This window comes from Lissotriton helveticus, chromosome 9 (assembly GCF_964261635.1).
Source record: "Lissotriton helveticus chromosome 9, aLisHel1.1, whole genome shotgun sequence".
Lineage (NCBI taxonomy): Eukaryota > Metazoa > Chordata > Amphibia > Caudata > Salamandridae > Lissotriton > Lissotriton helveticus.
In genome coordinates this window covers 1,057,755,613-1,057,783,490 of record NC_136070.1, presented here as the reverse complement: position 1 = coordinate 1,057,783,490, position 27,878 = coordinate 1,057,755,613, and the positions used below count along the sequence as shown (strand labels likewise).

The following is a 27,878-nucleotide window of genomic DNA, read 5'->3' as shown; positions in this document are numbered from 1 at the left end:
TTTTTATTGATGGAAGGGAAGCTCCTACATGCACGTGGAGGGAAAATGTGCTTCAGTGAGAGGAGACTGGTTGTAGCCAATTGCAACATTATGCAAAGACTGTTGAAAGGGGTAGGTAATTTGGTACATTGTAGCTTTTCATTGGAGCTAATGGGCTTCATATACTTTTAGAGAGCATTCATCACTTCACAACATTCAGAAATACACCACTTCCGCATTTCATATTCGCAGTAAACAAAAATGTTTTAAAGGAGGCTTAAGGTAATAGATTGTATAGGCCCTGATTGCCTTACGAAATAAGTATCCGTTACATACAAACAGATCATGATTTACCACAGAGGCTATGAACAACATGAATTTAGTTCACATGGAGATGAGAAATTTGCATGTATGTAAATGGTTAAAGAATGTCCATGCAGGTGGACCAGAGTGGGGCCACATGTGAGAGTTCAGTGAACAGCACAAAAGCACTTCCCATGGCCTGGAAAGTCCTGAAAAATGATATTGCTAGCTTGGCCAAACTGCCGAATGTCTCAGTTCCCTGGCTCTATATAATCCAAACGTTGACTGTACCGAAACACCAGCTGTCTCACTGTGGTCATTAAACCAGTAATGACCAGAGCTTTTCAGTCTTCCTTGCCCCATCCATCTGGTTCCTGGCTTTGGGGACCAAGAGAATACCACCAATTCATGCTAGAGCTTTGGTGGTCAGGAGTGTAATTATTAGCCGCTTGGACTACTGCAATGCCTTGTTATTGGAGTCCCCGAGATATTTGCTTGTGGGGCTCCAGAGAATTCAGGCGGCAGCAGCTAAACTTGCTCTTGTGAGACCACGTCGGTCATCTACATCTCTGGCCTTGGCAGAATTGCATTGGCTCCTGGTGGCTCAAAGAGTACAGTTTAAACCTGTCTGTATTGTGTTTAAAGCTTTAAATGGATCTGGGCCCAAACCAATACAGAATAAGTTTGGATGGTATGCCTTCGTTCCTCTTCAGCCAATCTTGTAATCATTCCTAAGACAAAGAGAGTAACAATGGGGGGGAGAGCATTTGGTGTGGCAGCTGCTCGTCTCTGGAACAGTCTCCCCATTGAATTGAGACAGATACAGTATCTGATGTTGTTCCGTAAGAAAATTAAGACCTGGCTTTTTCCCAGAGTATAACCTTTCTGATTAGGTTGTATATTATCCCCCGTTGGTAATAGACATGTATCGCAGCACCAGGATGACCGTAGGGTTACAGCGCGCTTTATTAATGTGCTTACATTACATTACATTGATGTGTTATGCAGAGGATACACAGGAAATTTAGAGGCTCGTCGGTAAAGATGACCATATCAACTTTCACTCCGGATTTAAGTCTGTGAGCTGTTTAAAATCTATGTTGGTTAAAAGGGTCCTTAGGATTGTGGCCAGATACTGTTTGCAAATACAATACTCCAGCAGAAGCTGTTAACCTCTTCGACGTGGCGCAAATTCCGCCGAGGTACGGCGGAATTTGACTCCTGCACAGTTCGGACGGCCCCCGGACGTCCGATGCACACGCCCACCGTAGCGTCGGACGGCGAGGTTAAAAAATCTATGGATCAACAGCTGGTACAGAATAGTGCTGCATTCCTGCTTCTGAACTTGCACAGGCGTATATCACTGTACCGGCCACTAGCTGCCAATACAGAGTGAGCATTATTTTTAAAAGACTGTATTTGTTTTAAGGCCCTGCAGGACTTAAGAACTCTACATTTGCCAACGGTTTCCTGATATTCTCCTCCAAGGACATTGTACTCATCCTCTGATTCCTTCTACGGGTACTTCAGATAAGGGAATCGCATTAGGAAGCAGTGGCGTGGCACAAAATGGTGGATCCCCTCTGCAGAATGTGATTAGGAGCCCCTCAGTCTCCTGTAGCTTACAGATATTCATTAGCCTTTGGCTGAATAGGGGGCCACCTTGATGGGTCCTTGTGGAGGGTTTGTGACCCCTCCTCCCGTGCAGGGGCTGCAGGGGTCTGCATTATGCCCCTGCTAGGAAGGTAGATCATTTGACTATCATGTAGAAATGTTTGGAACTCTGTACTGCTAGAAATTTGACATCTGACCAGTTTTCAGGGACAACTCAAAACCAGGCTATTTAAACGGTCAGCTTAATGTCTGGATATTTGTACGTTATCAGGACTAGGGCACATTTTTGGGTAATTGTGTACTCTACAAATTCCACAAGTAAATGCATTCCCAGTTTGTGCTATGTTGGAAGGCTGTTCAAGTGTAAAATCGGATGTTGCAGAGATCTGCATAACAGTATCCTGATAAAAGGTGTAGGTTATCACATAGATTACAGAGGGCAGTGTGCCTGAGAAAGAGCACCGTGCATCAAACTTTGGTGACATACTTTGAAACTGACTACTTTAAAAAACTAATCTGCATCTCTCCGATGGCCTAATGCAATCCACGTGTAAATGATCCCTGCCAGAGCATTTTATTGAGCCGTATATCTGCTACAACCAATTACAATTAGCCAACAACAAACATATATAAATCCCTGTGAATCCAATAGCCTTTCAGACCTTAATTAATGAGAACAATCGCAGCACTTTTCACTCATACAGTGAAGTGTGAGATTGTCCTGCTGCTGTATTAGAAAGCCTAATGCACTGGGCTGCTGTAGACCTCCGGGTTGGATAAACAGGGATGGTGAGGCAGGGGGCATCATACCATTCCGCTCCTGTTTGGCGTTCACAACACCACCTGTTGCTCAAATGACAATGGCTTAGAGCTTCCCTAAGCCCTATAGCCAGAATCCCTAATACCATGGTCATCATCCACCATTCCTCAAAATGCCCCACCTTTACAAGGATATCTACCCCACCCTCTATCCTTGAAGCCCCCTGGCAGCCATCATGCTCTGTCTGGTATTCTGCCTACCTAGGGAGTCCAAATACTGGTTTCAGAGATCCACAGCGGGTTTACTGCAAGCCCTCACAGTTAAATCCTCACAGACCAGGAAACCATTTCAACCAACTCTTGGATGTACTGTGCTGGCCCAAACAGACCTTATAGTGCTCCATTATGTCTCACAAAGTGTTTGCTTTATAACACCGCCAACAGCCAGAACCCTCTGATAGCAGCATCTTCCCCAGTGCCACAGGCAGTGGCTCAGACAAGTGGAGTTCTGGGGGAGGCTCACCCTCCCAGATCCTGGAATGAAGGACTTGTTGCTGTTTTTGTTGCTAACCTCACCCAGAAAGTGATGCACAGCAAAAAAAACTTGTACATGTTAAATGCTCCGAAATCTTTGAAACAGATGTGAAATTGCCCATAAAGTTATAGTTATCTAAGACTTCATCATCAAATGACCTGTTTAATAAAATATTCCAAAGGAATGTTTGCAGTAGGGTCTTTGAAAACCATATGACCTTTATTCTGAAAGGGAAGTGTTGAGAGTGAACTGGGTGAGAGCAAGCACTGGGATAGACAAGCCATTTGCCTCGAAAAGATTGTTAAAAACCTGGTCTAATCATATTTCAAATAAGAACAATGTTGATTGCAAAGAATTGATAGAAGAACCTGCATCGCTTCTTTCCAGTATAGTTCATTTGAGTATATGAATGTTCTTTTTTTCACATTGTAAAGCTCCGTTGCCTTCGATACTTGATTGACATGTGGAAAATATTATTAGGTGAATATGATGTGCAATTGCTTTAGTTGAACTCTTTTGGGAACATCTAATTGATGACCCTGAGCCCCCTCGCTATGAAGACATGCTCATTGTGGATCAGGCGATTGCAGAGTGTGAATCAGTAACATACAGTGACAGCACTGATGGGAATGTCAAATATAAATATTTGCCTTGTCATTGGTGTCTATGAGGCACCGCATAGATTAGGAAGATTAATAAATTCAACTTTATTGGTTTTAAATTAGGTGATCATTGGATGTGAATTCACTGTTCTAATTTAGAGGGAGTAAAGTGAAGGAGGGCAATCCTTGTTTGTTGCATACTATGATCTTTCCCTTTCAAGATGTTATCATTTCCACTGTGTCCTCTCGTTCAATGTAAGGCTGGAGGAAATATACATATTATATTTAACTTAATGTACTGTGTGTCTATAATGTGTAGGGTTGGTTCTTCAGCAAGTCTGTGCTGCCTCACTAGATCTCATACATTTGATATATCCTGTGCTGCTACCACAAATATTTGATGCCACACCTTTTCATCTAAAGAAATGTACTGAAAATTATAATAGTTATTCCTATGATTTATTTTTCTTTTAGGTAACTGTTGGTGTTTATGATCCGTGCACTTTATCCCAGTACCCAGGTTGGCCATTGCGAAACATATTGGTTCTGGCAGCATATAAAAGGTATATTTTAATTCTCAAGAGTGAGATTCTTTTTTCAATTATTGAAAAGTTGCTTTTAAGTCTTCATTTCTTTCTGATCTTTTCTGAGTTACACCAGCACCTGGAGAATACCAAGGAGATGGATATTAGAGATGTTTCTCGGAAAAGTGATAAGCATGTGAAGGCAATAGCACAGGATAAAACCCTCACGACTAAGCAGAGACTTGTATACTGCCCCATAAGCCCTAACTTTCAGAAAGAACTACAAAATCAACATCTTTAAAGCAAGGCTAAGGGGAACTCCCAAGTGGATCCTGAGAGATTTCACATTTACACCACGAAAGGGCTGTGTATCCTGTACGTATAAGCCCCTTGGAAGTAATGTAGCTAGTCTGAGCTTCAAGGTTGCCAGTTAGTCATCAGGAACAACTTTATTAGTGTCCCTTCAGTAACTTTGTGTCTTGTGATTGGCCTGGTGAGATTATTTACTTGAATATATTTGGGAAAGTGGCATTTTCTCATATGTTCTCAGACTGGAGGGAGAATACCAAATTGGCCTCTTAACTGCAGTTTCTGCTGCCTTCACAGCTCATCTAAAAACAAAGAAATAGGAATATTGTGGAGACAGAGTGGGCTGTTATTTAAATTTGGTGAGGGGTTTACAGTCTGGCCCTTGGTTTGTAGCTATGGTCCCAGCCAGTACACAACGGTACGTACCTCAGCTCCTTTTTAGGTCTCTCTAGAGTCAGTGCATGCGCTGCTGGGGCGAGACATTTAGTAGCTGCTTCAAAAAGCGCTACCTTGTCGGCCACCTGCTTGCTAGAACGCCCACAAACGCACGCGACGTGCACAACACTTTTCCCTGTCGCGCGCGTGCACTTTATAGCAAGCTGGTGGCCGACAAGGTAGCACTTGTGGTGACGCGCGTGCGCACCACTCGTGTTTTTTTTTCCGATCGCGATGACTTTCGCGTCCAATGCTTGTTTTTAGCTAACTGTTACGAATCGATTCTAACATAAGGCCCTCTGGTCAGTGTTAACATACGTGCAAGCTCTCTGTCTTTGCAAAAGCATTTAATTTCCTTATGAAAACATGGATGGATACTGCTTCTTCCTTTGATCTAAATGTCTTTTCATCATAATCGAGCTTCCGGTGTCGTAGTAGAATCCCATCTCCTCTAAACATAGAATCAACCAGTGTCACATTACAAATGGATCATTCCATACAACCAATGCTAGAAATGACTTATGTGCCTTAGAGAGTTGCGTCATCATATCCTGCCGGACCCAGGCGCTCCAGTTAGGCTGCCACCGCTCCAGGTAGGCTGTCACCGCTCCAGGTATCAGTCATAAACAGACCGCGACGGAAGCCAAACAGTGCTCGCTCTTCACCGCCAATGGCGTTACCCCACGAGGCCCCCGTCACCCTCCTTCCTTTGTGCCTTCTAGCCTGCCAGACCAGGACAAAAGTGTTACGGACGAGTACGAGTAAACTAAGCTCAGGCACACGGGCTAAAGCTACCAACAAACACAGCAGAAACGGCACGAAAGTGACAGGCACCCGCCACCACTTATAACAAGACGACTTAGGCAAGGTCACGTGCTGATTTCATAGCAAATGAGCACTTCCCAATTCTCCGCGTCTTACTATGATTGGCTCAAGTAGTCTCGGTGTTCCGATCGTAGGCCTCCTTTTCACCTCCCACTCACAACTGACTCAGATTATACATTCAGTCACTTGATTGGTTGGTGTGCGACCCGGTATTGCCACGTGATGGGCGAATGACAGAAGCTGAAAGATTTGGCAGGTAGAGCAAAGATGGTTTTGCAGAACAGCGGGCGGCGTAGAGAGGAGACTAGGGGTGATAAAGAAAATCAAAATTGAGTACTGTCGTAGATTGTTTCTATTTTTATTCAACCCCGTGCTCAACTCCAAAGTGAAAAAAAAATATTTGTTATGGCAACAGGTCTACTTTGACTGTGCAAACAGAGCTATGCACGCGTGCACCATGTTTATTAGTCCGTTGTAGTGCAGTGCTTATGCAGCTCTGCAATTTGGGGAATAAATAGAGTGTACAGATGGCCCATGATGCAGCCCGGATTGAGACATTGCTCAGAGTCGCAGTACTAATAGTGTGTGTATTTGCATTCGTCTAGAAAGGTCACTACAAGTTTTGAGTTATTTCCAAAGTTGCATTCAGGGCTACAACACCTCCGCCAACTCGCCGTTCAACACTGCCCAACAATTCAATTGACCGCTTTCTACAAAGAACACCATTATCTCGCTATTCTTTTAAGGTGGACAACCCTAATAATTAAGAGGAACGGCACATTGTATATCAACAACATACCCACCTGCTACATACATCACCCTCTCCAATATAATTTGTTTTTAAAAACTAAATAAACAAGCATTGCCATAGCCAATATGTCTCACCTTTGGGACCCTATAAGTGTTTAGCCATGCAACAGATGATGTTGTTGCTCCAAGGATATTGTGCTACATCACTAAATACTTATAAGGTCCCAAAAGCGAGACCTATTGGCTATGCCAATGCTTGTTAATAGTACCAGCACAACTGGGCTACTGAATACCTGAGTTAGCCAGTAGGTACAATACAGATTGGTTAGGTTATCGCAGTTTGTTTATGGGTAGTCTTTAGTCTTGTTGAAAGTTTATGGGACTGAGGAGGAGTGTATTGTACTTGAGGTGGTACTGGTATGTGGAGGGCGTTTTCTGCTTTTACATTCATGCTAGCGAAAGAGTTACCACACCCAGTGGGTGGTGGTGCCCTTCACCGAAGCACCTGTTTAGATGGGGCCTGAGACTGGCATCCAGGAACTCAAAATAAGATTAAAGGGTTGGAAAAGTTGAAAGCTCTATTCATGCACACACATAGTGGACTTGTCCTGGGGTAGAGGAACCTGCTCAATGATGGACAACTCAACTAAGCTTTTGAACTAGATGATCGGTCTGAGGAATCTAAATGGCAAACAAGAGAATATATTTTCTAAACAGTATTCTTCAGGGCACACAGTACTTTGAGCACTCGTGGCAGATTGAGGAGATGGATAGCATGTCCTTAGATGGTCAAAATAATATGAGATGTTCAAGGTATACACAGACCATGGTATCTTGTTTAGTGAGCCAAAAGATGTGGAATCTGTAGTCGCTGAAGTGCTAGTGGTTCCACTGTACCTTACTCCATTTTGTTCATGGGTTCACAAGGGTCCAGTTGACTGATCTGCCTGAGGTGACCAATAGAGAAGAGAGAGACTCATGCCATTTTTACTTGCCTCATATTGAAGCAATCTACAACACATTCTGCAGGTCTTGCCTGACATCGCAAGCATGTTTTCAATGAATGAAAGGTTCCATTAAAACTAGTACAAATACTGCTGATGGCAATATGTCTTAAAAGGATGGGGGCTGCAATTGCATTTTGCTAAGGCCCTAGAACAAGTTCACATTAAAAATGTATCATGGCCATTATCCATGTTTTAAATTATGCATTTAGATTTGGAAAATCTGTACCATTTAATAATCCTAACTATACCTCAACCCTGATTAGCATATTTGTAAAAGTAGGGTACCCTAATAGGGCTTGGGTCTGACATGGAATAGTTAACCAACTTTATGTTTGCTTACATGAGAAAATCTTGAATATGTTTTGGGTGGCATGTAAACTTTTCATCTCTTTCCATCCTAAACCAATGGGCTTGTAGAAATGCTCAAATATGGCCTCAAGTACAAGATCAATAGCCTTGCAAGAGCATCAAACAGAATACATTGTGGACAATGAGGGGCCTCAGTTGAATTTAGAAGGTTGTATGTCAATACACCGCGGTATTTACACCGCACTACCATTACACCGCTGGTTACCACGACTTGCGCTGTAGGGTGCTGGACTTAGGAATAGTAAGATTTACTATTCCAACACCAGCCTACGTACAGTAGGGAAGGTGTTGGAATAGTAAATCTACTATTCCTTAGCCTAGAGCACCCTCCAGTGCAAGTCGTGGTAACGACTTGCATTTTAAAACCAGCGTTGTAATGGTAGTTTGGTGTAAACACCGCGGCGTAATGGATGTTCCCCATTTAGAAAAGCTCCATCCTTCCTATTACCATTAACATTTAGAATTCTTATATTTATTTGCAAATAAAATTAAATATTCAATCATTAGTGTATTTTTTTGATGAATGCTTGTTTCTGTATTTTTGTGTGTATTGTTTTGAATGTTCAGATCATTGTAATGATTTAGTGGGGTCCACAGAAGTCAGATGTCTAAGAACCATTGCTCTGGAGGATGATTCTGTGTAGCCACTCTGAAAAGATGCCCCAAGCAGGAACCTTTAGCAGCTTAGCCAATAACTCCTCTCCTGAATCATGACTCACCAGTACAGTAAGAGAGGTTTCCTAAGGTAAACTCACAGGGAACCATGCCATACCGTGTAGCCCCTCACTATGGAAGAATACTCTGATGTGATCTTCATATCTCATGCAGTGATTTGTTCTCTTCAGTGTCCACAAAATATACATTTCCAAAATCACAAGTATGAAACCAAGTCTAATGGAGGATGTTTGACTGCAAAAGAAAAACCCAGATTAATTGGATAACACCAACTGTGCTGACTCAGTCCAAGTCATAGAAAAATAATTTTGTACCATATTCCGCGAGCCGGAAACCCATCTCTGATTCTGTCCCTCCATCTCTGATTCTGTCCCTCCTTCGTGCATATTTGTTGGAACATATCTGCTGATTTTCTTTCTTTTTAATTCCTTATCGTCGGTGCTCCTGCATTTTGGTGGGCTTTGTTTCACTACTCTCTATTGCAATGTGAATGTTTTTATTTAGATCACTCAATTTACCCCTTGGGTTGTTTTGTCATGATTCCCGTTTATAAATCTTTGTACCTTTTCGTGTTGCCTAACAACTTTTTGTTTCACTATTGTGTTTTTAATATTTTCTTAAGAACTTTTCTTTACACCTCTTTGTGCTGAGTAGCTTCTTGATTTTTTTTAATTGGGTTGTGTCTTTCAGATTGAGTTTTCCTAAACTAGAAAGTTTGTTGTGGAGGGTTTTTTCAACATGCACAGGAATGAGGAGTTGAACTGGCCTAGGCGCCTGTTCTGTTTTGAACTGTAGATTAGCAGCTCCTGTGGAGTGGCAGGGCCATTGTCATGACCTGGAGATTCAGAGAGATGGGATAAGGTGCTCACGAAAGTACTCACAGATGCTTTGTAACTGTTAAGGGTGCACGTAATAAGGCACACCTAGGAGTAGGGTGAGTCAGTGAGATGCAATGTGTGCTACTGCAGCAGATCTTGTGGATGGGTCTCATGGGGAGAAGTGGTTTTGCCTTAAGGAGAGGTTCAGTGATGGCTGAAAGAGTGATATTTGCCAGTGGGGGACGAGGGAGTATTGTCATTGAAGTATGGCCTTTTTCGTTTTCATGTAGCCTAGGATGCACAGCACAATAGTTAGAATGTAAATAGCAAAGCTGTTATAATTATGTCTTTCTGGCATTATATCACTATAAATTATCCTGTTCAGAGTAATTTTGGTTCTTTTGAGATTCAAGTCTGACTTTACTCCTTTGTCTGTGATGTCAAGCTGAATAAAATGTCATTTGTCCGATACAGAGATTGTTCATTTAAAAGGCCGTGAGTGATTATTCTAATGTTTAACTTTTCATTTCTAAGTGTTAATATGAAAGCACATCTCCATTTAGTGCATTTATTCTCTTGGAGCTGATTGCAGAGACTGCCTAAACCTTCATTTTCCAGTTGACCCTCTTCGAAATGTTCTAATTACTTTGCTCTTTGCTTTGACAGGGGTAACCATCCACACTCGGTGGAAGTGCTTTGCTTCCGAGACAGGACCTTGCAAGGGGTGCGAGATATCAAGCACAGCATCATCTTCGAAGTTAAGCTTCCACACATAGCACCGGAGTCAGGTAATTTGCTGGCAGCCAGGATGTGGTTTTAATTTTCATGAAATGGGGATTAATGACAATTAGAACAGATTTAATAAAAATATCAGATGTCACCATTTTCACTGTTGTATTAACGTTTGCTTCAAAATGTTCATTGAATAATTCAAGGCGTCAGTGTTTCCTTCATAAACATTAAATCTGTCATTGAAGTATCAAGTGAATATTTCTAGTTCATGTGGAGATTGTAGCGCAGCGGTGTTGAATGAAGAGTGGTGACATGGGAATGATTTGCTGCCTGATTGTTCACAAACAGAAGGTTACATCTAAGAAGACCACTAGAGAAATGTAAATATTATGGAAGGTGATTCAAGGATTAATTGGTAATGATGAGTCCAGCAATAATTACAAAGAGGATGTGGGAAGGATGAACCATTTAATTAGTGCTGATATTCAGTGAGCTGTGGTGCAGTGCAGAAGTGTTGGTTAGTAACCGCATTGGCCCAGATTATTGAAAATATTCTGGTTTAGTAGTTTTACACCGAAATATCAGCATTTTCACAGATTCCAGTACTGCTGGTCCACTCTTTCACTTATATTTGCAAAATCTGACAAGCTCTTAAAGTGCGTTTGCAGTTGTTATTTGGTCAGTGAAATTGCTGGTGCAAATGATGCACAAAGGGACTGGTACATTCCAGGAATAGTGGAATAAAATTGCACAAGCAGCACTGCAGTCTATGTAATCAAGTCTATTTTTATGTAAAGACATACTGGTTCCATGAAGAACATAGATTTCTGATGCATGTTTATAATCAGTCAATCAATCAATCCGGGATTTATATAACCCGGCAAATCACCCGTGAGGGTCTCCAGGCGCTGGAGTTGGTAACTGCTTCATGGTGATCTTGTTCATTCCAATTCAAACATCCAGGTCTTGAGTTCTTTCCGGAATAGCCAAAGCAATGAGGCGGTCTTGAGGTGCAGGGGAAGGTTGTTTGAAAATTTGGTCGCCAGGTGTGAGGAGTGTCCTCCACTGTTGCTTCGGTGGATTCGGGGAGGTCTGCAAGGAAGAGGGAGGTGTTGTGTAGTTCCTATATTCCCAATAGGCTCTGCGCATTGGAACAACATAAACGATAGTTTAGACGTAGGACTTAGGTCGACTAGGTCTCTATTGAATATGTTAGACTTAATTATGAATACCAGCTAGCTCAGAGGTCACTAGAAACTTTCTCGAATTCACAAGAAGGGATTAGTTTCTGACAACCGCATAAACATGACAACTTTGCTCCCCCAAGCATAAGGAGTTTATCTCCAGAGTCGCGGAAACAATAGATAGATATTTTACTCAGTCAATCGTGCATACTTAGTTTCACCAGAAGTGCAGAAAAACAGAGAGACGGACGTTTTCAATAAAAGAGGTTATTTATTGAACAGTCTTCTCTTGCATGAGAAAGAAGTGAATTGCTACAATCTCAATACTTGCCATAAAGTAAAGTGCGTACAGTAAAAGGAGTATTATAAAATAATACTATAAAAGCATGGTATGGTTTCTAAGCCATACGGTGTTTAAAATAGATAAAATACATACAATGATAAAATAATGACTAAACGTACTCAACTGGTGCTTGTAAGATACGCCTACCCCGGTGTACCTAACCTAAGCCTAGTACATGGGTAGGAGTAAGTGAGATGTAGTTTGAGTTAAGATAGTTTCTGCCAAGAATCTAAATCAAGAATTCTCTAAGGGTCTAATCAGCTCCGTACCTTGGTTTATAGAATGAAGGAGGTCTTGTATCTATCTCTCAGGACTCGATCTCCCAGCAACCCGCAAGGGTGACAGGGAAACACTGGAGCTGGATTTCTCAGCAGGAGAAAAGACAGCGTCTCTCTCAGTGCGTCAGCGGGAGGGTCGGCTTCCTTCGGCACTTCCTACAGCAGGGCGTCGGGCAAGTAGATAGTCGATCTGCTCCAAACCACCGTGTGTTTTGCTAGGGCAGATGCTGGTATATTTATACCTGGAAGGTGCCGAGTTTGACGTAAGGTTGGACATAAGACGTCACTAAGAACTCGCAGTTCTTTCAGGACTCCCGGAGTTCTAGGACAAATCAATACAGAAGCAGGGGGAATTCCCAGGCTGCTGGAGGCCTGTTTTATCTAAGAACACGTTGTGCTTTCTAGGAGTCTATGGGAGTAGCCTTGCCGTATTTGGACTGCATTGGCTATGTCTTAATATGGGTATGATTCTTATGCCTATATTAGTATATGATTTGATATAACCACGTAAGGGCATAAATCGGGAATATTAAATAGAGTCCTAGATTCGTCTACAACACCCACTCCACGTATAATGTCCATCATTACTAAATACTAAATAATTTGAAACATATCTATGAATGGGTTTTCCATCCTACCCCAAAATACATAACTTGCATTTGAAATGGTATAAACACGAAAAATGAATATTATACTGTACGTTTTCAAGCAGTGGTATCATTCAGATAATGCATATATAGTTCATTGGAATATTGACTGAATGAAGCACGAAATTTACATTTATGAAATGGCTCTTAATACAGAAGAGAGGGTCGAGACCATTTCATCACATATTCATACAAGACCGTACATGTACTAGAGGCTAAGTCAAAATATTGTCTCTAGAGTTTCAAAAAATAGAAATCTTGTTCTCTAAGAATAGTTCTACTTTAAGCCGATTATCATGTGCCATAAGGTAAATATTGTGGGACCGTGAAAAAATATATAATTTCGCTTTCAGGGAAAAAATAGTTCCAGAGTTTTTAGAAGTTCTGTTTATCAAAACTGAAGGTCGAATTCAGATTTCAGGGAACGCTGTGTGCTTGTGTTTTCAAAAGTTATTCTCGTTGTTAGGAGAGAACATTAACTCGGATAGGCTGGCAAAGAATTAGTCTACAACAGTAGGTGAAAGTTGGACCATGTCCGAAAAAGTAGAAATAGTGCATATGTGAGATGCATTGCCGTCATCGGTGTCTAGATCAGCAATGGTCACAGAAGGTTGTACCTGTGTTCCGCTTTCATCTCGTACCTCACCGCCACCTAGTCGCAATGGTGAGGTCTCAACGAATGCCGTCATCAGAATAGGTAGCCGCTGGGGACAACACATTGCATGAGCCGTTACCGAACCAAGCAAAGTATCGATATCCATAGGTACTGCTGATGGGAGTGTGAGACAGACGTCTAACACGCATTCTTCTCCACAGAACAGGCATCGTAGAACAGGTAGGATGCAATCTTGCCAGATTGGTCTGAACGAAAGAAACCAGGTAGTATTCAGATCTCTTAGCCGAGCCAAGCCGAGGACTTTAGTAATTTGATCTTGGTATCGCATTGCTAGGAGCGTTTCTTCCATTGTAGCCTGGGTTTTGTCTGTGACTTGGCTTGCCATATCAAAGCAGAAGGAACAAAAATAAGATTCCTGCTACGAGTCCAAAGATGAGAGGCAGACCACCGAACACAGAGTGCACGATATTTGGGAAGATGCTCAGGACTGTTTCAAAGGGTTCTAACAGTCCCGAAAAAATTGTCTTAAATACATGTGTGATGCCACTGGTATCAGACATGTTTAAAATTTGACTTAACATTTCTACGAAATGCACGGGGCAATTTGTTGATAATAATGCATGTATCTCTGCTGCTGTCCTTGCGACTTGCAGATCATACGTTTATCTAGACGAGGTTAAAGGCACAGTTGTTTGTAAAAGAATGGACTTCATTCTGCTTAAAGTATCAATTCGAATAGAAGAGATATTCAATGAAGGCCATATCGTTGCCTCCTTGTCTGGTTTGCTGTTTGGATGCAATACTTGCATACAGCAAATGACCCTGGCTGTAACACTGACGAGATAGGCCGTTCCTGGCAACATGCCACAACAGCCGCTGTGACTTAACATAACGTTACTGCCGTTGGAAAGTTGTCTGAAAAAAGGCTCTATTTGTGTAGCAGGGGTGCCGTGCAGGTGGCATGAAAGGTTATTTGATGAACCTTCGCAGGCTCCATGCAAGTTAATTCCTTGACCCAGAAGTGTACCGCTAAGTGAATTTTTACAGTTGTTACCACTAAGAAATACCTCTTTTTTTCCCCCCACTCCAACATCTATGTGTGTAAGGTAAATTCCAGGTTGACTTGATGTACCCTTTACCCAACCTTTCATACAGGCCCGCTGGTATGTGCTTTTGGCAATATTGAAACTGAAAAGTCGTTATCGGAATTGTAATGGTGCCATGTATTATCCATTCAATGACAGGTTTTTCGGAAACTGTCAATGGTGATCTTTCTAGTTTTTCAATGCTCAGCACCGTATAGTCTGTCCCTCTTTGTGCCAAAGAGATCTGTTTATCTGTAAGGTTAAAGACAGAAAACAATGACGTTGTGTTGATTAGACGCCATGGCACGTAGCCTTAACGGAGATTTTGTAACTTCCAGCCTAACTGTACAATAGAACCAAAATTGGGACTGGCCATGCAGTAACATTAGCATATCCTGTTCTATTATATCAATAGCAGATGATACAATGCTGTCCAGTGAATAAATTCTGGAGGACAGAGTCGTTAACCCATTGTCCACTACAGACAGTGTTTTTTCCAAATTAATACGATCAATTTCTCGTATTTTTTCAGCAGTTTCAATTTGCGTTACTTTCCAAGCTTCGTTGTAAGCAACATATATACCGGCGTATATGAAATGTTTTTGATGCTGTTTGCGAGGTCCCAATAAGAAATCTCGCAAGTCAACGCCTTCTTTAAGTAAGGTCAAGTGTTGCTTAATTTTAGGTAGTGTGGATTTCTGTAGACATTCGAGGCATAGTTTTCCTACACTGTATGTTGTTATTATCCCTGGATGTTGTCTCTGGGAATATCTTGGGTCTGGCCTGTTCTGTTTGAACCACTGTGTTTTGTTCAGGAATCTATCTTGACAGTTATTTGTGTCTGTGGGCCAGATCAACCATTTTCTCCAATCAGGATTAGTTCTATTTTGGTGTAAAACATGCAATACGTCTATCTCCACATCTGTAGTGCTATTACTATCAGGTATGGGCTTTGGTATAGACGGTTTGTTTAAGTCCTTTATCCTGGCTAGGCCAAGACAGGTTGTTTGTTGAATGGTGTCATTCAGGAACATTATTTGTTCTGGGATCATGCAGGCTCTGAATAATGATTCTAAACCTTGTACCTGCCAGTCTTTTGTACCCCAGACAGTTTTTGCCTCAACGTATTTCCAAAATTCAAAACAAAATGTAGACAATTGTTCATAAAATTTTTCAGAATAAATCAGTTTAGTATTTGTCAACATGTTTTTCATTCCTGTCTTATTCATAATCTTAAAATAAAACGTTTCTGGATCAGTGTTATTAAACCCTGAGAAGTATGGGAATTTCTCATTAAATGTTTTCGAGCTGCCTTTTGGCGGTGTTGGACAATGTGCCCATTGATTATAAGCAAAAACATTTCTAGGATTAGCAGATTTATGCAAATAGTGGTGCCCAAAATGATTAAAGCAATACATTTCTTCATAATCTGATGAGCCTTCTAAATAATCATGTTCTGTAAATTTTGCTGACATTTCTAAATCTGACATCATATTATTAATATTTTCAAAGTCCCAATCATCAGAGAAAGTACTAGGTGATACAAAGTCACTTAAAGAAACCTTGAACTGGTGTGGATATTTCAAGAGTTCAACCGGGCCATAGATGTAGTAATCAGTAGCGTCCCATGCTACACCACCAGGTATAGGAATGGTTGTGATGTTTACTGATGATAGTTCTCTTTTTTCAATGTGAGAAGATCTGTGAGGCTTTAGAACCAAGTTGATGTTTTGACTTGCTGTGTCCATTGTACTGTATTTTCCATCAATCATTCTTCCCAAGCTTAAAACCAAAATGAGCCAGAGTAGGAGGAAAAGTACGCCTAACACAATCCACAATTCAATCCATGGTGAAATCAGATATGTTTCTCCAAGTCGATGAAAGAGTTCAGTTATTTTTTCTTTGAAAGTTTTATTAGCTGGCTTTTCTTCATGTTCACTTGGATCTTCAGAAAAGTTATCGAAATTGACGAAGTAGCCAGATGCAGTTCTGTCAATTGTTAGAATTGCTTCCGGATTTTCATTAATCTTTGGATTTGTATGGTCAGAGGCTACATCATTGTAGACAGGTATTTCTTGACGAGCTGTTGCAATTTGGGTTTCAAGAGGCACAAGTTCCATGGCTTTGTTGCATATTCCTTCTTTATTCACTGCAGGTTTATCAAATGTGATTAGTCTCTCAGTTTGAACCTCTTGAATTGTAGCAAGGTTTGGTCTTCTGCTACATCTTGGGAGTCCACTGGGCCTACTACTTATTATTGGCCACATGATTGTGGTTTTACCAGGTCGATCGATACAACTCTGTTCTCCTTTTTACCAGCAAGGGGCGGTAGTACTACTGATCTTGTTCCGCTGATTGCTAAGACAGGTCCTGCTTTCCTGTAACAAGGCCCAAATTCCTTCTTCACCGCAAACTTTTCTCTGACCAGATCCCCAATCTTTGGAATCCAGACAGGTCTTGCTGGGACAGGTGGTTTTTCTTCAGTGGCCGTTGGCTTTAGCTTTGTGTTACTTAGACTTCTTCTTGTCTCAGTTAATGTAGTGTAGTTCCTATTTTCCCAATAGGCTCTGCGCATTGGAATAATACCTACAGCAGTAAAGGCCTAGGCCAGACGTTAACTAGGTCTACTACTGTCGATACTAGACTTAAGTTTTGGGTTTGCCAGCGTAGCTCAGAGTTCGCTAGAAACTTTCTCGAATGTTCAAGGAGGAATTAACTTCCCTGATTAGACAAGAAGGGATTTAGTTTCTGACAACCATAGAACATGACAACTTTGCTCTCCCCTAATCAAGAGTCAATCTCGAGAGTCGTGTGAGCACAAGGCAATTATTTTACTCAGTCAGTACGTGCATTCTTAGTCTCATCAGATTGTAGAGAAAAGGAAGAGACGGGCGTGTTCAATAAAAAGGTGTTATTTATTGATCAGTCTCTTTTCTCGTACAAGAGAAATGGATCGATATTATTGCAATACTTATAGTTAAGTAAAGTGCATACATTAAAAGCAATAGTATAAAATAATACTGTAAAAACATTGATATGGTTTCTGAGCCATATGATGTTTGAAATGATTAAAATATATTTACATACACATATACATTTGACTAAACGTACTCAACTGGTGTTTCTAAATACGCCTACCCCGTGTACCTGACCTAAGTCTAATGCGTGGGCGGGAATAGTAAGTTACAGTTTAAGTTAAGTTTGTTTTTGCCAAGTGAATAACTAAAGAATTCTCTGTGAGGGGTTATTCAGTTCTGTACCTGGAAGTTAGGATGAATGAGGAATGGTATCTCTTTCTCTGCTCTCGATATTCCAGGCTGCCTGCGAGGGCTGCCCAGAAGCGCCGGTGCTGGGTCTCTCGGCTTGAGATAGCAGCGCGTCTCTCAGCGCGTCAGGAAGGCGGGGCTGCTGCCAGCGGGGTCTGCTTCTGCTCTCGGCTTCGGCAAGTATGGCTGCTCCGTCTTGTCACCACGCGTGTGTTTGCATAGGGCAAGATCGGCAATATTTATACCTTAAAGGTGCCGAGATTGACGTAAGGATGGACATAGATACGTCAATAAAGATGTCATACGACTTGCTCGTTAGCACATTCTTTACTAAAGTTCTCTGTGAAATCAAAACAATGGCCGCACGGATTTTTCCAGGTTGTCATAGGTTTGATTTGTTATGAGAACGTCGTATGCCTTATCAGGGGCTGGAGGAATGTCGCTTGTCTAATTAGATCTCAAGCGTTATGACCTAATCAGATAACACGTTCCTGTGCCGTAGTGTGACTGCGTCAGATAACGGTATCTGCATCATGGGGGCTTTTCTTGCCTCATGGGCTGACTGTTAGTTAACTTGATAGTTAGTTTAACCAGAATAGGGTCAGGAATAGGGGGATCGATTCAGAACCTATAGGAATACATGACATTAAGTCCTGTAAAACAGCCAAACGATCTTTGATATCAAAGGTTTTTTGTTCCACCACTGAAGTCTGACTATCCAGGTCTTGGATTATCATTCTTATACCAAACAAAAGTTCATACGGAGTGATTCCACCCAGAGAATTTCTTGGCAGATTATTAAGACTACTTTGGACACTTATTAGATGTTTGACCCACCCATCACCTGAACCTAATACCCTCGCAGTTATAGATGGCTTTATGTCACGGATTTTTCTCTCCACTAGCGCATTTCCCTTAGGATGGAATGGACTAGAGTACCGCAATGCAATGCCCAAGCTGGCCATGGCCTCCTTGTAAGCTCGAGAGCTAAACGCAGGACCCTGGTCAGAATGTAGCGTGCCAATTGCGTATGTGCCGGTAAAGACTCGCAAATCTTTTATAACAGTTCTGGCATCAGCCGAGCGCTGGAGCCACATCCAAATGAATCTCGTACAGGAATCCACTGCGACCATGATATATTTATAGTTGCCATCCCTTTGTAAGGGACCACAGTGGTCCAGGTAAAACACATGCTAATGGTTTATCTGCGATTAGAAGGGGCGTCTGTGCATGTCGTTTCACTGTTGATACCTTCATTTTTTTGCATATTTCACATTCTAGAACATAGTTTCTAGTCTGTTTTCTCATGCTTGGCCACCAATATCTCCGTTTTAATAATGATACTGTGGGGGAAACACCAGCATGTGCAGAAGCGAGCCCTTCATGTCCCGCTAAAATTAGTCCTAACCTATGTTCCATGTTTGGAATTGCCCTATCCACCACTCCAGGGATTACAGCAAAAGGAACATTATTTGCATCAGTTTTGTATGAGTACTTTACTGGAAAGCCTTTCGGGAGTGTCTTACCACTGTTTTTTACTGAAGCACTGACAGCTTGCATTATCTCGCTGTCTATTTTTGTTTTTGACCGGGTGATGGCAGCTACGGAAGCCGTTTGCACAGCTGCCTTCGCGGCCTCATCAGCCAATGAATTCCCTGCAACGTGAACGCCATCACGTTGATGACTCAGTGTATGTATCACGTGAGTCTTTTGTAGTTCTTTCTGTAAAAGAACTACTTGTTCCCAAAGCATTTTATGCTTGATAGTGCCACCTTTTGCATCTTTGAAACCGTTTTGAACCCAGTTCTGCAAGTATTCATTGTAAGACTGGACGCAATAATACGAATCGCACACTATTAGTGTGGGGAATTCGCGATCGGTATTTTCAAGCGCCATCTTAAAAGCCTGTAGTTCAGCTCGCTGAGCTGTACAGTCTCTGAGTGATTGAGTTTTAGTGACCAGGGGTCTAAATTTTCCTTTGTGCCAACGACCTTTAACAATCGCTCACGCAGCACTATATGCTTGTTTACCGCCAACTGCGGGTTATGCTGAACCGTCTATATATAGTATACAGCCATAATGTTCCAGAGGCAGGATCTCAGTCGGCAGTACATTCATATTGATATTGGAGAAATTCTTGCGTTTTTAAGTTAGGATCAAATTTGTATACTACGTCTGATGCAGCAAGAGAATTAACCCATTGTATCCATCTCGGATGTAAAGCTTTAGCATTCGGAATGCTGGCTCTTGTTACTGCCTCTAGGGCAGGTACCGGTGTAACGATTATTATACGTTTACCTTGTGCGAGGGCTCTTTCTTTTGCTACAGCAGTTTGGACCGCAGTCAGAATTTTTTCAGTAGAACTGAATTTCATTTCAGCTTGTGTGTACAAGTGTGATTTATAAGCTATTGGTACTGTTTCTCCCTCATTAGATGTCAGGTATGTAAATCCGCATCTTCCTGGGATGACTCGGATTACAAGGTTGCGTTAGTTTGCGCGTGTTTGCAGTTTTTTTTTAGTTAACATGTCTGTTTGTATTGATCGTAACATTTTTGGGTGTTTCTGTGTCCAATTAATTGGTTTGAAATCAGGTTTTATTAATTCGTAGAGAGGTTTAACCCTCTCTGCGTAGTTTAGAATATAAGTTCTTCCGAAATTCAGGAAACCAAGAATTGATTGTAAGTTTTTCAGCGTTTTTGGAGCTTGGAGTACTGCACACTTCTCTAACAAGTTGTCTGCTAGGCTTTTGCCTTCACTTGATAACTCCTATCCTAAAAATAGGACAGTGAGGTGGGCAATTCGTGATTTAAAGTTGAATTTGTACCCTTCAGATGCAAACCCAAGTATAATGGTGTTCACTCTTTTCAAGTGTGTCTACAGGTCATCGTCTGTAAGATAGATGTCATCGACATAAGATAATGCCTCATCATAATATATTTGTAGTAATTCTGTTACCCTGGCTGAAAATAAACCTGGGCTGTTCTTGAATCCCTGGGGGAGATGGCAAAATTGCCTCTGGGCCCCCATACTGGAGAAAGTGGTCAATTACCTGCTTTCTGGTGCAATGTTTTGACAGAAGAAACCATTTGAAATATCTAATGTCGTTTTATATTTTTTGCACAGGATGTTATTCATTAGTGCTGCACTGTGTGAATTTTGTACTGCAAATGTTTTGCAACAAGAGTTTAGGTGTCTGTAATCCAAGACTAGGCGATATGAATCGTCTGGTTTGGAGACAGGAAACAAAGGGTTGTTAATTTGTGAGGTCCATGTTTCAATCACCCCCTGGTATTCAAGTTGATCTAAGATCTCCCTGACTTGTTTTTTAGCTTCTTGCTTAACAGGATACTGCCTCTGTGCAGTAGGTTGATTTTTAACTGAATTTTATGGTGAGGAGAATCGTCATCCCATCCTACATGATTTTTATATAATGCAGGGGCTTGGGCCACTGCCCATTTTCTAGCATATGTGTATTTGTTATGAATTGGAATGGATTTGAGAAGGCAGGCATAATCATTTCCTCCCCATGTGGGCACTCCCTGACAAACTCTGGTGGCCAGTCTTTCTCTGCTAGAAGGATATCATATCCTTTAGATAGATTCTCCCAAAAGAGACCTCTTATTTTCCTAGTTTTGTCCCCTATAATTTATGGGGTACACTAACTGTGTTGTCTGCAGTTTCCACCTGAATGTATTCATTCTTGTCCACTGTCTCCAGAAGATTCATCAGGATCTTGCGAGCTATGGTCACTTCTGCTGCGCTGTCTAGCATTGTGTGGGTCCATTCTCCGTTCTTGAGTTGTGTACTCAGAATCCTTGGCATGTTTTATTTTAATACTAGCTACCTTCTTTTTGGGAAATTGTAATTTTTTACTTTGATGAGCAGGTTCCTTGTCTTTGGACTTGACGTGCTCTTCTTTATGTTCTGACCGTCCTCTTCTTTCCGATTTCTGTGAGGAAGTCTGAAAAGATCGAGAGGGACGTGTATCATTATCTTGATATCTGTCAGGTTTTCTCAAATTATCCCTATTTCCAAGGTTGTATCTTTTTTCAGAGGGCTCTCGTTGGGGAGACCTACCCCCCCCCCCGTTCTGGAGATCTTTCTTTCCTTTGGGGAGACCTTCCTCTGGACTGAAACTGTTTTTCTCTGGGAGTGGTTTGTTTATTACCCTCCCACTTCTTTTTTGCAGTAATTAGATTATTCTTAATAAAGGTTTTTTCAGGATTTTCTGTTAGTTGTGGTTTTAGTGGTTTCCCACCCAAAATTCATAGCACTTTTCAATTATTCTGGCAAGTTCAAAAGGTTGGTCTGTTATTTCTGTTTCTTTTAATTTTTGGCGGATCGCCACAGATGCTGCTTCTCCTTTTATGTTGGCTAGTAGTATAGCCGAGACTTGCTTAAAGTTTTTCAGTAATTTCATACCTAGATTTAAAGCAGGCTCCGGACCGTATTCATTTTGAATCTGTCTTAGTACGTCTGGTATAACCTCCATAGACGGAACACCATGTGTTTTTGTGTATATTGCAGCAAAGACTGTTCCCCAAGTGTCACAGTCCTCCACGTGTGGTGCGATCCCCATTGGTAGACAGATTGTCAGAATTCTGTGTTTTTCATGAGGTGTACTATCAGGAAATACTGCCTCTATTTGAGTAACTTTTTGAGCTAACCAGAACGGAATTTGTTCCCGTTTTGCGGGTAATTTGCCAATGATTGATTGTATAGTCTGTGGTGTAATTTTATTTGTGTTCCCCTGGTGAGGGGTGTGCTGTGGAATTTTTCTTGCTGGTTGGGCTGTTAAAGTCCGCATGACATATTGGACCAATTGTCTATGTATTTTAATTAATTGTTTTAGCTGAACTAAAAGTTCTCTGTCTGACATTTCTTCAATGTCAGGATGTGGTGTATAGCTGGCTAGAACCGGCCATGTGGCTCTTGGTCTACCTAGTGGACCGAGCCTGGTAATGTGATTTTGATGTTTTAGGGTGCCATTAAACAAGAGCTGATGCGCAAGGTAGGTTAGTGGAATTTCAACGTCCTCGAAAGGAACGTATTCCACTGGAGGTTCCTCTGCTTTGTAGTAGTGGAACTCGTGTGTCACAGCATTTGCTGCTGGAAAATGTATCCATGAATAGAATACCTCTGTCTGCCGATCTTCATGTGCCTCTACCACTAATATGACTGTACCACCTCTTGATGATACTCCATTATTTATAAGTTTGTAAGTTACACTTTTTCTTATATTTATCGTGATGATTATTGCATCCGGGTTGTTTTGCTGAAGACTTGTGTCTTCTGCTAATAGTTGAGTTGCTTTTCTAGCTCTCTCCCTTTCGTCTTCACTCTCCGTCATTTTTGCTGACAGAAAGTTTGCAGAGCAAGTTTTAAGGAAACAAAGATTAGGTGCCCAATATTTTGGAACACTGTATCCTTGAACGTTGAATAAACCAATAACTAATTCATAGAATTTTCATCCTACTAAGTTTTGGCGTATATTAACCTTTCACCCACTCCAGACGTCTATTGGAGTTTTTACGGGAAAAAGGGGTCTGTGTGAAAAGCACGACTGAGTTACTCTAGTATCTAGCATTAAATTATCGCCTTACCAAACGTTGGGCGCCATGTAGTGTAGTTCCTATATTCCCAATAGGCTCTGCGCATTGGAATAACATAAACGATAGTTTAGACGTAGGACTTAGGTCGACTAGGTCTCTATTGAATATGTTAGACTTAATTATGAATGCCAGCTAGCTCAGAGGTCACTAGAAACTTTCTCGAATTCACAAGAAGGGTTTAGTTTCTGACAACCGCATAAACATGACAATTTTGCTCCCCCAAGAATAAGGAGTATATCTCCAGAGTCGCGGAAACAACAGATAGCTATTTTACTCAGTCAATCGTGCATGCTTAGTTTCACCAGAAGTGCAGAGAAACTGAGAGATGGGCGTTTTCAATAAAAGAGGTTATTTATTGAACAGTCTTCTTTCTCATGCAAGAGAAGTGAATTGCTACAATCGCAATACTTGTCATAAAGTAAAGTGCTTACAGTAAAAGGAGTATTATAAAATAAAACTGTAAAAGCATGGTATGGTTTCTAAGCCATACGGTGTTTAAAATAGATAAAATACATACAATGATAAAATAATGACTAAATGTACTCAACTGGTGCTTCTAAGATACGCCTACCCCGGTGTACCTAACCTAAGCCTAGTACATGGGAAGGAGTAAGTGAGATGTAGTTTGAGTTAAGATAGTTTCTGCCATGAATCTAAATCAACAATTCTCTAAGGGTCTAATCAGCTCTGTACCTTGGTTTATAGAATGAAGGAGGTCTTGTATCTCTCTCTCTCAGGACTCGATCTCCCAGCAACCCGCAAGGGTGGCAGGGAACACTGGAGCTGGATTTCTCGGCAGGAGAAAAGACAGCGTCTCTCTCAGTGCGTCAGCGGGAGGGTCGGCTCTCTTCGGCACTTGCTACAGCAGGGCGTCGGGCAAGTAGATAGTCGATCTGCTCCAAACCACTGTGTGTTTTGCTTAGGCAGATGCTGGTATATTTATACCTGGAAGGTGCTGAGTTTGACGTAAGGTTGGACATAAGACGTCACTAAGAACTCGCAGTTTTTTCCGGACTCCGGGAGTTCTAGGACAAATCAATACAGAAGCAGGGGGAATTCCCGGGCTGCTGGAGGCTTGGTTTATCTAAGAACACGTTGTGCTTTCTAGGAGTCTATGGGAGTAGCCTTGCCGTATTTGGACTGCATTGGCTATGTCTTAATATGGGTATGATTCTTATGCCTATATTAGGATATGATTTGATATAACCACATAAGGGCATAAATCGGGAATATTAAATAGAGTCCTAGATTCGTCAACAACAGAGGTGGATAGTGGGTGTCTGGGCGGTTGGTGGAAGGTCATCTATTTGTTGATGTATGCTTGTCTTTTGTAGTGGAAGGCTTTGTATGCATGAGTCTGCATCTTGAACTGGCATCTCTTCTGGATCTTGAGCCAGTGTAACGTCTTAAGGTGGAGTGTAAGGTGGGTTCACCTAGGGAGGTCGATGATGAGTCTTGCAGCTGAGTTTTGTATTTTCCGTAGTCTCTTCAGGAGTTGTGCAGTGATTCCTACGTGAAGTGTGTTTCTGTAGTTAATCCTGCTGGTGACGTTGGCCTGCGTGACGGTCAATCAGGTGTTGACTAGGTGCCACTTGAAGATCTTTGCGGAGCATGCGTAGGGAGTGGAAGCATGTGGATAAAACTGTTTACCTGTTTCTTCATAGATAGTTTGCTGTCCAAGTTGATGAAGAGTTTGTGGACGTGGTCATTCGAGGCCGGCGATGGGCCGCATTCAGCAGGCCACCATATGTTATTCCATGGTGATGCGCTGCTAAAGATGAGGACATCTGTCTTGCCCGTATTGAGCTGGAGACAGTTGTCTTTCATCTAGTCAGTGGTGTTCACCGTACATCTGTGGAAGTTTGCTCTGGTGATGTAGCGGTTTTCTGACAGCAATCGGATGAGCTGGGTGTTGTTGGCATAGGAGATGATGTTGAGTCTATGCGATCTGACGGTGTTGTCCAGGGTGGTCATCTATGTGTTGAAGAGTGCTGGGCTCGGGGATATCCTTGTGGGTTGGCGCAGGTGGTCTTCTTGGGTTCTGTAGTGAACTGAGAGAGGCGGATTCTATGGGTTCTTCAGTGAGGTATAAGGTAATCCATTGTAGAGCATCTTCCTGGATTCCTATGTGGTGGAATCTGTTGAACAAGACTTGATTGGATATCTTGTAGAAGGCGGCTGACCGGTTTAGGAGGATGAGGGCTGCCATGTCGCTATGGTCCAGGAGGGCCCTGATGTCAGTGGCTGCGATCAGGGCTGTTTTGGTGCTGGGGTTGGCTCAAAATCTTGATTTAGTGGGATTGAGGAGGTTGTAGTGTTCCACGGGTTGGGTGAGTTGCTGGTTGATTTCTTTCCCAAGAACCTTAGCTGGAAAGGGGAGCAGGGAGATGGGCTGGTTCTGCTGGGTCGTCGAATAGTTTCTTCAAGAGGGGCCTCACTTCAGTGTATTTCCAGTCCTCAGGGAAGGAGGCTTAGGTAATAGAGATGTTCAGGACTTTCTTGAGCTTGTCACCAATTTTCTTGTTCCCGAGGTAAAAGATATGGTGGTCCGTGGGTGCTTCAGAGTGCATGGAGTTCATGAAGGAAATAGTGGCTTGAGTTGTGAGAGGGTCTCAATGGGGTTGGGGTAAGTGTTTGTGGGTGTGATCAGCTGATGCTGTCAGCACCAGAGGTGCGGGTTTGAGGGTTTTTTAGATGACTGAGATCTTGTGGAAGAAGTCCGCTAAGATGTGTCGCATTCCTTGGAAGGGGGCGATGTTGTTCTCGGTGGCTGCTGGGTTGGAGAACTCCTTTATGATGGTGAAGGATTTCTTTCTGCAGTTTGTGCTGGCTTCTATTCTGTCTGCTAGGGCCTTCTTGTTTGTTTCTTTCAGGGGGCCGTAATACTGGTTGTAGTCTTTCTTGGAGGCGGTATTGTCTCTTTTCTGGTGCACTTCATACTTTTTAGTTGCCAAAAGTTTCATTTGTGGATTTCAGCTCTGCATGAACCAGCTGCCTCTTTTGGCAAGTCCTTTGGAATTGGCTGGTATGGCAGGGCTGATTGTGTCAGTACATTCTGTGATACATTTTGAGAAGTTCTAAGCAGCCTGTTCTGGGTTGGATGTTATGTCTGGGGAGCAGGAGTTGAGAGCTTTGTTCCACTGGACTTCTGATATATTTTTCCAGTCTCTGTGTGTTTAGCTGGGGGGCATGGTGCCAGTGTTAGTGGCTTCTGAGATGGTAAAGTGGACACTGTAGTGGTCGGTCTAGTTGAGCTGTGACACCTGGTTGTACTTGATTCTGTTGCTGGACATTAAAACGGAGTTGAATGTGTGTTTTGCGATGTGGGTAGGGTTGGTGACAAGTTGCTTGAGGCCGATGTTGCTCATGCGTTCTAGGAGTTTGGTTGTGCTAATTTCACTGGAGTCGTCAAGGTGGAAGTTAAGATCCCCTCAGGAAGATGTAGTGCTCGGAGTCTGTGCAATTAGGTTGAGATGACGTTGCCGAAGCTGGGGCATGGTCCTGGTGGCCTGCAGGCGATTGTGCCTCTAAAAGTGTGTTTACCGTATTTGTGAAGTTGGAAGTTGTGCTGCTCGGTTATCGGGGTCGAGTTGTCCGAGGAGTTCGTACAGCGGATGGTGTCCTTGTAGATGATAACAAATCCACATCGTGTTTGTTGGTTTCTGTCCAGGTATGGTAGCTTGTAGCTTTTGGGAGTGGTGATGGAGATGTTCACCCAGGTCTCTGTGAAGAAGATGACCTACAGGGTGAGGCATGAGATTGAGTCCCAGATCTCAGTGGCGTGTTTGCTTAGCGATCGTGTGTTGAGTAGGATGCACTGGATTCGTGCCGTGGCGGGCATGCTGGGCTCAGTCGAGTCTGCTGTGTCTCTGGTGTTGTTGGTTGCTTCTGTGGTGAAGTGCCAGTGCTGGCAGGAGAATGGTCCTTTGGTGGTGCGTGGACATCAGTTGTTATCAATTGATCCTGGATCCAGGGCTGGGAGGTCTGTGGCAGTATAGCTACGTGAGGTGGAAGAATCAGTGTTCCTGACGTTGTGCGTGGTTCAGGCACAGACAGGCTTACCTTCGGCAAGTCAGCTGTGCCTCCATGCAGCAGCTTCCATAAGTAGTCCTCCGGGGTGGGAGGGACTTCAGCGAGGGGGGAAAAAACCCAGCTACAAGGTGTCAGAAGCAAATGGATCACAATGTGGCAAACAAAAATGCAATGTCAGGAACAGATACCGGCGAGTTATTGCAGCAACTCTGAAGCAGCACTCTCATCTAAGAGTTCGAAGGATGCTTCTTGACCTGCAATTCAAGAGCTGTTTGACAATGCTACATGGTGGATCCCATTCAAATAAAGTATCTATTAGGGAAAAAATTGACACATTTGAAAATTCAGCAGAGTTAAAACTGGAAAATATTTTTCAACAAGCAACGGTAAAGCCGGCAGGTCTGCCTTGGCACACTAGTGCAATGATTTTTTGTCTTTATTTTTTTCTCTGCAAATGTTTGCTAAAACAAAATTAAAAGGACAAAAACTACATGAACACCTAAGCATGACAGCCATATACTTGCAAAACATCAAATTTACAGCCAGATTCATCAAGCGAAATGCGCTCGCAAAAGAGC

At 42.3% G+C, this 27,878-nt stretch overlaps 1 protein-coding gene across 4 annotated transcripts in view; it reads left to right on the top strand.

Annotated features, from left to right (window-relative positions):
* The window catches only part of ATG7 (autophagy related 7), a 1,226,522-nt gene that overhangs the window by 262,990 nt on the left and 935,654 nt on the right, over positions 1-27,878 (top strand). For all 4 annotated transcript variants that reach the window (XR_013601115.1, XM_078661409.1, XM_078661411.1 and 1 more), the window contains exons 9-10: positions 4,267-4,355; positions 10,171-10,292. Coding sequence is in view for 3 of the 4 variants with exons in the window: in XM_078661409.1 (XP_078517535.1) it covers positions 4,267-4,355; positions 10,171-10,292 (211 nt within the window). In the remaining variant the exon portion in view is untranslated. The remainder of the gene's footprint in view (positions 1-4,266; positions 4,356-10,170; positions 10,293-27,878) is intronic.